At 42.4% G+C, this 12,071-nt stretch overlaps 1 protein-coding gene across 1 annotated transcript in view; it reads right to left on the bottom strand.

Annotated features, from left to right (window-relative positions):
• DNAH3 (dynein axonemal heavy chain 3) overlaps positions 1 to 12,071 on the bottom strand; it is a 173,739-nt gene that overhangs the window by 148,024 nt on the left and 13,644 nt on the right. Inside the window, exons 4-7 of the mRNA XM_059415167.1 lie at positions 7,737 to 7,806; positions 7,189 to 7,363; positions 4,931 to 5,120; positions 2,987 to 3,182 (exon numbers count right to left, since the gene is read on the bottom strand). Of these exons, the coding sequence (XP_059271150.1) occupies positions 2,987 to 3,182; positions 4,931 to 5,120; positions 7,189 to 7,363; positions 7,737 to 7,806 (631 nt within the window). The remainder of the gene's footprint in view (positions 1 to 2,986; positions 3,183 to 4,930; positions 5,121 to 7,188; positions 7,364 to 7,736; positions 7,807 to 12,071) is intronic.

The following is a 12,071-nucleotide window of genomic DNA, read 5'->3' as shown; positions in this document are numbered from 1 at the left end:
ATAGAAGCAACACCTTCATGATCAAGGGGGTTCCTCTAATCCTCAGGGTGGTTCCAGGTGAGCTACTCAAGCAACTTGGAGGACTGCTTTGGTCTAAACAAACACAAAACCCCCTATAGACCTACACTTGATTGGCAGGTTCACCAAGACACACACATTATCCCTTGGCACAGCGCATTACACAATGCAGGCACACAATAGGTATCTGCGGAACGAACACATGAAACTCCCTGCACCTTCTCTTATGAGGCTCTTCTATTTTTTTCAGATCAATGGATGTGTTGTCCTTTACCATATTCCCAGAGGTGTCTTTCAGCTCAGAGGGCCACATACCTCTTCCTGACATCTATTCCATCCATTTATAAATCACTCTTCTAAATCATCACTGTCTTTCACTTCCCCAGTTAGATCTTTGTTCACTCCCTCAACTCATCTCATTTCTTGCTTCTCATTTTCATCATCCACTGGAATGACCTCTTGGGCACTTTTCCTCATCCTTCCTAAATCCCACAGCCTCTATTTCTATTCCTTCTTGGTGGGGGTGGTGAACGTGGTCCCCATCTTGTCTGGCCAGCCACAAAGCATTGTTAGGGAAGGAAGGAGAGAACTTGAGAGCTCCGTCACCACACATTTGATATCCAAACCAAGTATGGCCCTTGTTACCATGTGGTAATTATGTTACTTATCTTGAATTCAATCCTTAACGAACATCCTACAGTGGCTCTTCAGACCACAACTCTCATTCTGGCCCCCAAGCCCCTTACCTTTCACTGGTCACTAGGTGACTTCTTAGAATTTTTAAAATTAAATCATGCAGGTCACAGAGAAAAGCTGTCTGTATCATTTCCTTAACAAATCTTTCTTTTTTTTTTTGTTGTTGTTGTTCAACTGACAAAAATCTTCTAAATGATTTTGGTTCACTTTCACTTTTGTTGCCTGTATAATCTTTAGGGAACCCCTAAAAGCAAGTAGTAAGGATCCTTTCTTCTCAGAAGCTATAGATTCAATAATGTGCCATCTTTACTACATGAAAAATTAAATTCATCTCTACATCTCCTTGGCAGTGAGTATCTGGCAAATTTTACCATCCCTGAGACTCATCTTTTTTTGTTAATTTCCAGGTTATTTTTTGAGGTCATAAACATGCTTATAGTTAAAGCAGTACCTTCATTTATTGAACAATTACTATATGCCAAAGCTGTTCTAAACAACTCATCAAACAAAACACATGAGGTGTGTATCATTATTATTATTCCCATTTTACATATAAATAGATGGTGGCTTAGAGAGATTAGCTTCCCCAAAATCACACCATCTGTTACTGACAAAGCAAGAACCAGAACCTATGCAGTGTAGTTTGGGAGCCCATTCTATAAATTATTACCTTAAACACTTCTGCCTCATTAGAAAGTGAATTTTTTTTTTCAGTGTCCTGACTGACACCTCCAATGACTTAGAAAACTAAATTCAGTCCAAAGAAGGGAATGTGCTTATTTCTTACCATTGGTGGGCTCCATGCCAGCTTGACCTCCCCCTCAATTGTCTTTGGAAATATAGGGACAGCTAAGAATGTGATAAACAAGTGAGTTCTCCAAGTAACAGGTCTCCCTTAAGACTAAACACATTCGAAGCTACAGAGACGTCCCAAAATAAAATATCTGAGTTACCGGTGAGGTCAATCAAAATTAAGTAAGCATATTTGCCTCCAGTTTTTCTAATAAAAACTCAGATGGTGGCAACTCATCATGTCATCAGCCTGACCTTTCAGTGAACTCTGGTGGCCTCATTCTCCCACCAGGATTTACACCTCCCTTAACGGATCCCCCCCCCCCCAAAATAGTCTTTCTCTGCAGCTGATGAATGGATAAACTAAACATGGGGCAGCCATGCAGTGGGGTAATATTCGGCTGGAGAATGGAATGAAATACTGATACATCATTCAATGTCAGATGAACCTGGAAAACATGTGCTAAGTAAAAGCGGCCAGACACGAAAGGTCACATATTGTGTGATTCCATTTATACGAAGTGTCTGGAATAGGTTAAATCTGTAGAGACAGAAAACAGATTAATGTTTGCCAGGGAAGGAAGAAGGGGTGGGAATGTGGGACTGCTAATGGATACTGCATTTCTTTTCGGGATGATGGAAATATTTTTGAAGGACAGGGTGGTCAGAGTTGGACAAATATGGAGTGTACTAAAAACAATGGTCCTGTGCACTTCAGAAGGGCAAATTGTATGGTGTGTGGATTATATCTCAATTTAGAAAAAGTGAAGGATGAAAAAAAAGCGGCTCCTATATTCTCTGAACTCCTTCACTTGCTGTGGCCAATTTAGTCATTGATGAACATAACCAAGACCCCTGCTTGCCATCCCTGGGCTGGCACTGAGTTACCTAAGGAATAAGACCCAATCCTCCATATGTCTTGGAAGCTAGAGTCAAACTGGCACACACACGATTGTAATTCAGTGCGATACATGTCCTCATGGAGGTAATGGCTCATTCACACTTAATGGGTACTTACAGTTTGCTGGGCACTGTTCTAAGTACGTTGAATGCATTAAGTTTTTTATTTATTTTTATTTATTTTATTTTTATTCCTCCTACCAACCCTATGAAGCAGGAACTCTTTTCCCAAATTTAGGGGTAAGGAAAGCAAGACACAGACAGTTGATGTAACACACCAATGTTACCTAGGAAGCAGCTGGGCTAAGATCTCGCCTCAAGCGGGCTGGCTCCAAGACTGAGCTCTTCACCAGTACACGCCAGGGCTTAGCGACAGGGTCGGGGTGTCATGGGAACACAAAGCAGGGTCACTTCACTGCATGGAGAGCTGTCACTTAGAGTTTCCACGCACTTTGGGACTAGGATGTTCGTCATTTCCCTTCAAGGGGAAGGCTACCCCCACTGTGCCCAGCATAAGATACTGTCTTTTGTGGGCAAACCATCAAGAAGGGAAAGAAAAGGGAAGGGAGGAATGTCTTACTCTTTAAACCACAGTTCTTTCAGGCTGAGCATCATGGGGTTCACCGTGTGCAGATGCTCCTCGTTCCACTTCTTGGCATTCCTGTAGACGTGGTGCCAGGGCACAGGGGCCCGGATCACTCTTTGAGGAAACATGCGGGGAATGTTCTTGATGAAGAGTCTTTTTCTCTCTGTTGGGTCCATGAGGATGTAATCAACTATAGAACCAACAGAGCAAACACTTTGTTAGTAAGTAGGGACCTTGAACACCCCATGCTCTAAGTTGCAGCTTGGAAGGTAAATGAGCCTCTGACCATTTACGCTGATAATATCCATTATGTTAATAATCCCTTGGGCATAACCAAATTGGGGAAGTGCCACTCTGTTGGTTTGTTTTCTTTCTGAAGATGTTCCGGGGGGAAGGAGGAGTGTAACTTCACAGTCCGAGGCTTAGAAACCGGGGGTTGAGTTCTATTTGGATATCTAGCATCATGTATGACAATGAACTAGTATTTGCTGATGCCTCATTAATCATTAATTGACTTCTCACACCTAAGCAGTCACACAAAAAATTCAATGCAACAGATGACACCAGATACTTAGAAATGGAAATTTAGGGGTGCCTTGGGTGGCACAGTCCAGTTAAACATCCGACTCTTGGTTTCAGCTCAGGTCTGACCCCCGGGGTGGTGGGATCAAGCCCTGTGTTGGGCTCTGTGCTCAGCAGGAAGTCTGCTCAGGGGGTTTCTCTCTCCTTCTTCCTCTGCCACTCCCTCCCGCATTCACGATCACTCTTTCTACCCCGCCCTCTCTAAAATGAATAACCTTAAAAAAAAAAAATGGAAACTTAGAGACCAACTATTTCACACACTAAGGAAAGAAAGATGGGAAAAGCTTCACAGAGGGAGTGATGTTTGAGCTGGACTGGGAAGAATGAGTAGGAATTTGGAGACAGGATAAGAAGGGAAGAGCACGGGGGTCAGAAGAAACAGCATGTAATGAAGTGCAGTTCTAGGACTTCTGTAAAACATGCTCAAGGTGCTGGGAGTTATTTGGGGGCAGAAATACCAGACAAAAGTGGTAGAGTTCAAGGTGATAAGATTGCAGAAGTAGGTTAAAGCTGGAATTTGAAGGACTATCCATGTTTATGCTTATGAGTTTGGTTCTATCCTAGTGTAGACAAGAGGCCATTGCACTGACAGCATTAGGAAGTTAATTAGGAAATTTAAAATAACTAGGCTGCCTGGTATAGACAGCTGCTGTCCAGATAAAATAGGAAGGCAAGGGACTCATATGATCACCACTCGTCTTTAATATGTTTCTCACATTCCTCACCATCATTAAATATTTCCCAGTGACCTCCTGCATGTATCAGACGCAGCCCGAAGGATGAAGGGGAGCTAGGATCAGTAACATGACCTTCACCATCAGAGAACTGACAGTCTGATAAGGGAGCCAAGACCCGCAAGAAACGAAAAGACAATACCAGTGTTACATAATAGAAGAGAAATAATGGCCCAGGAGATATTCTAAAGCAGAGTGAGTTGAACGCAGAGACAGGAAGTCCTGTGCATGCAGAGCGATGGAGGGACCCCTGAGGGCTGCAGAGAGAGAAAAGTACTTAAGAGGCAGGTCTTGAGCTAGATCTTAAAACGTGAGTAGATCCTTGTTATTCCTAGTGCTGCCCCGGGGTGAGCAGTATCCACAGATCCTGGGAGCTTGTTAGAAATGCAGGCTCTCGGGCCCTACCCCAGATCTGTCTCATCAGAATCGCAAGATCCCCAAGTTATGTGGATGCACATCAAAAAGCAGGAAGTGCTGGTGTTGACCTGAATGATGTGGGGGAAATCATCTGAAGAAAAAGGATATTTTTGGCATTTTCAGAGGAACCAGGGTGGACTGATGGTGAGAGAAAGATGGTGTCCTCCGCAAAGGAGCCCTCTGCCCCATTTACCCCCAGCCTTACCAATGCTTTTCATGAGGCTACTGTAGTAGTCATTTTCCTTCTCCTTCACTAGGCTGATCATCAGCGGCTCCAGCGAGGGACTTGTCAGCAGTGTGTTAGGAATCAGCTTTGAAATCTGATGCATCACTTCATCCTCCTCGGGGGCAATCATGTCTTTTCGGATGCCATTGGTCACATAGTAATAGTACCTCTTCCATAAACAAACCACCGGCAAGACAATGACTGTGATTGGTTAACGGTGCCCACCTGCCCACACCTGTCAGCCTCCAAGGGGCCCGTTCACACAGCACCTATCCTCACCCTTCACTCGCTGATGTTGGACTTTCTGGGCCCATTGCCACACACTCACTGCAGTGTGATGGTGGGCAAGTTTCTCCTTGACTCTGGAATGTTCAAACAGAGCCAGAGATTTCAGTGGGGTAAAAGGATGGACTTGCCAAATGCTATGCAGGTAGGAACAGTGGAATGAGTACTACCCAGGGCTGAGGGAACCTATCTGGTGAACTTTAAGAAGATGATTAACAAGCTCTCAAATGGACCCAGTGATTCACCCTCTTCAACAACAACAGTGCCCTACAAAGCACTTTGATCCTGTGGCTTAAAGCTGCCAGTGAGGGAAAACTTCCCCAAGTCCAAGTGAGATTTACAGTACTTCTAATCTGACTGTGGGTTTCTGAGTTTAGAAAAGCAACACAAATGCACAAACTGAACAGAAATGGCCAGTGTGACCTGGTGACTTCAGGAAGTTTTGTTTGTTTAGGGCACTAAGCTGCCAGATGGCTGATGAGCTCTAGAAACCAAAACTTTAAGACGGCTGAGAAGCACAAAGTGTAGGAAATCAGGTCTGACCTTTAGTGACTACTGTCTGTGGTCAGAGGAGGCTGAGCTCACCTTGCTCCGATCTTAAATAGAAGTTCCTTGGAGAGAAGAAACTTCCAAACTTCCCTCATTGTAAGAACCGTGTGGGGTGGGGAGAGAGGCTCTTATTAAAATGCAGATTCATGAGACCCCCTTAATCAGTTCGGGATTTTTCAACAAGCATCCCAGTTGATTCTTATCTTCAGGCAAGTGTGAGAAATGCTGTCGCAGAGACTTTATGGTCAGTCAGAGCTGGTCTTAATTCTAGTTATGCCTCTCATCAACTGTGTAACCTTTGTCAAGTTGCTTAATCAGACCTCACCCCAATTTCCACACCTGGACAACAGGAATCGTCATAGTACCCAGGTCTCGAATGGAGTCAACCCTTATCTAGAGGGTTTAGTGTGGAATCTTACCAGTAGCACATACTCAGTTGCTATCATTTTTATTATAAATTGGTTTATTATACATACTATAAACTCATAAGGTATTGGCTCTAAAGTTTTGTTCCTCTTCTTTTAAAATAGGTTGGGAACTCAAAAGTCTATCTAGAACCAAGCAGGTAGTTAATTGTTGAAAGTTGGTTGGACATAAGAAAATAATACAGAATACTAGAGATACACACAAACTGGAAAATATACTTTTCATCTAAAGGAAGTAGCTATTTCTCAGCTTCAAATATCTTAATTTTTTCCAAAGAGGTTAGAAATCCAGCTTATGTGAGATTTCTCTCATTTTCAAAACACATCTATAGGCCAAATTCAGCCTATGGTAGAATTGCCATATAAAATATAGGATGAGGGCACCTGGGTGGCTCAGTGGGTTAAAGCCTCTGCCTTCTGCTCAGGTCATGATCTCAGGATCCTGGGATCGAGCCCCATATCGGGCTCTCTTTTCGGCGGGGAGCCTGCTTCCCCCACTCTTCTGCCTACCTCTCTGCCTACTTGTGGTCTTTCTCTCTCTCTCTAACAAATAAATAAAATCTTAAAAAATAAAATAAAATATAGGATGAAGTGAGTTATACTTATACATTTAGTACTTTGGTATAATTTTAAAAATTACTCATTGTGTATGTAAAATTCCAATTTAACTAGGTGCCCTGTTTTTTGTTTTGTTTTTCAAAATCTGGCAACCTTAGCTTATGGGCCAGCATTTTGCAACATAAGTTCTAAGAGACCCAAAGGTTTCTAAGACTTACTAAAATCACATACACACACACACACACACACACAACTCCTGTTATTCAGTAGTCTGTTATGGGGTCTGGACTTTGGTATTTTTAAAACATTCTGCTTTAAAATCATTCTGGGTGATTCTGCTGTTCTCCCCGAGTTTTGAATCCCTGAGATGCCAAGAATCATACTCAGTGAACTGAGAGAAAGGAAGCAACAAGAACGTACCTCTAAGTCTGAATCAGATGGCTGGGTTTCTTTACTTTCTATTTCCATTTCCCGCTGTAACATCACACTAATCTGTTCTTCCGGACTCATTGGCCTGCTTCCTGGAAGGGCTGAAGATGTCACCACCTCCTTCTTTGTGGGTGATGAGATTGAGATATTGAAGGCCAGCTTTGTCCTGAAAAGTAGACACAGCTCAGCCCTTGCTTCTCCGCTCTGTGTTGGGTCTACTGTCTTCAAGCTGCTAAGAGTTGTTCTGCAGTGGAAGCCCTTCTCCTCTGTGTCATCTATTAGCATGAGTCCCTCAATGACAACCTCTAACCATGGAACACCCACAGGGATGCTAGCATTGGTTTTACTTGTTGGTTAATTTAGTTTTATTCAGAGCCTTAAAGAATTGGGTTAAGAGCACTATGAGAAAAAAAAAATGTGTTACCTGGAATCTGAGAATGCTCTGAAATCAAGATACATAGCAGGGTTTCAATGAGACTACAAGCTTCTGTAGTTCAGCTTGGTGTCCTGCAAACCCCAAAACCCACAGGGACACTTACCTGGTGGAATCCTCTTTGCCTCTAGAGGACAACTTTCTTTTCTTCTTGTTGGGTTCTGAAGAGTAGTTAGCTGCTAGAACAGTGGAGAAGAAACACATCAGGGATGACTAGTAGCCTTGGGCCAACCTTTGCCCATAGGGACAGGACTCTCAGGACAGTCCCAGAGCATACGAAGGGGAGTAGACTTGGCGCAGTGGGATGAGGCCAGAGATGGGCTACCTGGTCCCACATGCATCACTAAACACCTGTGTGACTCTGAAGAAGTAATTTCAACATTCCAGGCCTCGGCTTCCCCCACTGTGAAATGGGAACGCACATAACTTCCATTCATTTATACAACTGACAAGTATTAAGAACTGCCTACTTGGGGTGCCTGGGTGGCTCAGTGGGTTAACACCTCTGCCTTTGGCTCAGGTCATGATCCCAGGGTCCTGGGAACGACCCCCTTAGCAGAGAGCCTGCTTCCCCTTCTGTCTCCATCCGCCTCTCTGCCTACTTGTGATCTCTGTCTGTCAGAAAAACAAATAAAAATCTTAAAAAAAAAAAAAAGAAAGAGAGAGAGAGAAGTGTCCACTTGATTCACTCACTAATCCTGTATGCTCTGTTTTCTAAACATTGGAAATTACTCCTTAATGTTTTTCTTTAAATAGGTGCGGACTTTCAAACTTAGTATATTTGTTTTAAAGGAAATACCATATGATTATTACAAATAAAAAAACCAATATCATTTGCAATAAATACAAGGTAACTACAAACAAATTTGGTAAATGATATAAAACTTATTAGTAAACTTTAACTAGATACTATCACTTGCTTAAGTCTCTAGCCTAAACAAATTAACAAGTAACATAGAAATGTTAGACAGTATTAAATCGACATTTTGACAGAATCAGAGAGAACTGAAGACCCCTAATCTAGATGTATTCTGAGTTCATACTTTGACCTTCTCAACTGACTCCAAATACAACAATAATAGACTCTTTAAAAATTAAAAAAAATTACAATATTCAACAAGATGCTTCCTAGGTGGACCAGAAATACACAGAGGATGAAGTATAAGTTATAAATTTGGCTTCTGTGTCCAAGAGCAGGGAGGAGTTTAGGTATTTTATACTTGGGGGAGTCAGAGAATCCAAAAACACTCCATGATGTAGGAGACTGGTGCTAGGCTCACAGCATAAAGCCAGGACTGAAGCAAGACTGCCCTACCCACAAAGACACAGCAACACTGCCATACAGATAAAGCACAGAGATACTCAATTCATATGGTAGCCAGAGATAACAAGAGAGCCAGATAATAACTAGGCTGGGCTTCACACAGCTCAGGGACTGCATCTATATGACCCAAGTATCACCTTAGAATGGGAGTCCTAAATCACCTATACAAGGTCTGATACTAATTTGAGGTCCTAAGTGGACAGATGAAGGCATAAGAATTAAAAAAAAAAAAATCAGGAGTTGGAATCAAGATGGAGGAGAAGTAGCAGGCTGAGACTACTTCAGCTAGCAGGAGATCAGCTAGATAGCTTATCTAAAGATTGCAAACACCTATATATCCAACGGGAGATCGAAGAGAAGAAGAACAGCAACTCTAGAAACAGAAAATCAACCACTTTCTGAAAGGTAGGACTGGCGGAGAAGTGAATCCAAGGCGACGGGAAGATAGACGGGGAGGGGCCGGATCCCAGCAAGCCACGGAGCAATGGAGCACAAAATCAGGACTTTTAAAAGTCTGTTCCGCTGAGGGACATTGCTCCAGAGGCTAAATCAGGGTGAAGCCCACGCGGGGTCAGTGTGGCCTCAGGTCCCGCAGGGTCACAGAAGGATCGGGGGTGTCTGAGTATCACAGAGCTTACAGGTATTAGAACAGGGAAGCTGGCTACAGAGACAGAGCCGAGGACTGAGCTCCCAGCTTGGGGTTACCTTGAACCGGTCACAGGCTTGGTGAGCTTGGAGCGCGGCCAGAGGCCATGGAGATGGGAGTAACTGGGCGCGGTACTCTGAGGGCACACTGAGGAGTGGGGCCCCGGGCTCTCAGCTCCTCTGGGCCGGAGACCAGGAGGCCGCCATTTTCATTCCCGTCCTCCAGAACTCTACGGAAAGTGCTCAGGGAACAAAAGCTCCTGAAAGCAAACCTGAGCGGATTACTTAGCCCGGCCCCTGGTAAGGGCAGTGCAATTCCGCCTGGGGCAAAGACACTTGAAAATCACTACACCAGGCCCCTCCCCCAGAAGATCAACAAAAAATCCAGCCAGGACCAAGTTCACCTACCAAGGAGTGCAGTTTCAATACCAAAAGAGCAGTGGAATTCCAGAGGAGGAGAAAAAAAGCACGGAACTCATGGCTTTCTCCCCATGATTCTTTAGTCTTGTAGTTAATTTAACTTTTTTTTCTTTTTTTTAATCTCTTCTTTTGCTAACTTTTTTTAACTTTTACCCTTTTCTTAACGTTTTTTAACTAGTTTATCTAATATATATTTTTTCTTTTTTATACTTTTTCTTTATTCATTTTCTTTTTTTAATTGTTTCTTTTCTTTCTTTCTTTGTTTTTTTCTTTCTGAACCTTTTTTTAACCCCTTTCTCCCCCTTCACGATTTGGGATCTCTTCTGATTTGGTTCAAGCATATTTTCCTGGGGTTGTTGCCACCCTTTTAGTATTTTACTTGCTCCTTCATATACTCTTATCTGGACAAAATGACAAGGCGGAAAAACTCACCACAAAAAAAAGAACAAGAGGCAGTACCGAAGACTAGGGACCTAATCAATACAGGCATTGGTAATATGTCAGATCTAGAGTTCAGAATGACGATTCTCAAGGTTCTAGCTGGGCTCGAAAAAGGCATGGAGGATATTAGAGAAACCCTCTCGGGAGATATAAAAGCCCTTTCTGGAGAAATAAAAGAACTAAAATCTAACCAAGTTGAAATCAAAAAAGCTATTAATGAGGTGCAATAAAAAATGGAGGCTCTCACTGCTAGGATAAATGAGGCAGAAGAAAGAATTAGTGATATAGAAGACCAAATGACAGAGAATAAAGAAGCTAAGCAAAAGAGGGACAAACAGTTACTGGACCACGAGGGGAGAATTCGAGAGATAAGTGACACCATAAGACGAAACAACATTAGAATAATTGGGATTCCAGAAGAAGAAGAAAGAGAGAGGGGGAGCAGAAGGTATACTGGAGAGAATTATTGGACAGAATTTCCCCAATATGGCAAAGGGAACAAGCATCAAAATCCAGGAGGTGCAGAGAATAGAATCCCCCTCAAAATCAATAAGAATAGGTCCACAACCCGTCACCTAATGGTAAAATTTACAAGTCTTAGTGACAAAGAGAAAATCCTGAAAGCAGACTGGGAAAAGAGGTCTGTAACATACAATGGTAAAAATATTAGATTGGCAGGAGACTTATCTACAGAGACCTGGCAGGCCAGAAAGAGCTGGCATGATATATTCAGAGCACTAAACAAGAAAAACATGCAGCCAAGAATACTATATCCAGCTAGGCTATCATTGAAAATAGAAGGAGAGATTAAAAGCTTCCAGGACAAACAAAAACTGAAAGAATTTGCAAACACCAAACCAGCTCTACAGAAAGTATTGAAAGGGGTCCTCTAAGCAAAGAGAAAGCCTAAAAGGAGTAGAGCAGAAAGGAACAGAGACAATATACAGTAACAGTCACCTTACAGGCAATACAATGGCACTAAATTCATATCTCTCAATAGCTACCCTGAATGTTAATGGGCTCAAGGCCCCAATCAAAAGACACAGGGTATCAGAATGGATAAAAAACCAAAACCCATCTATATGTTGCCTACAAGAAACTCATTTTCAATCTGATGACACCTCCAGATTTAAAGTGAAGGGGTGGAAAACAATTTACCATGCTAATGGACATCAGAAGAAAGTAGGAGTGGCAATCCTTATATCAGATCAATTAGATTTTATGCCAAAGACTATAATAAGGGATGAGGAAGGACACCATATCATACTCAAAGGATCTGTCCAACAAGAAGATCTAACAATTTAAAATATCTATGCCCCCAACATGGCAGCAGCCAACTATATAAACCAATTAATAACAAAATCAAATAAACACATCAACAGTAATACAATAAAAGTAGGGGACTTTAACACTCCCCTCACTGAAATGGACAGATCATCCAGGCAAAAGATCAACAAGGAAATAAAGGCCTTAAATGACACACTGGACCAGATGGACATCACAGACATATTCAGAACATTTCATCCCAAAGCAACAGAATACACATTCTTCTCTAGTGCACATAGAACATTCTCCAGAATAGATCACATCCTGGGTCCTAAATCAGGTCTC

Source organism: Mustela nigripes, chromosome 11, assembly GCF_022355385.1.
Source record: "Mustela nigripes isolate SB6536 chromosome 11, MUSNIG.SB6536, whole genome shotgun sequence".
In the NCBI taxonomy this organism is placed as follows: domain Eukaryota; kingdom Metazoa; phylum Chordata; class Mammalia; order Carnivora; family Mustelidae; genus Mustela; species Mustela nigripes.
The sequence above is the reverse complement of the archived record's forward strand: the minus strand, read 5'-3'. Positions and strand labels throughout refer to the sequence as shown.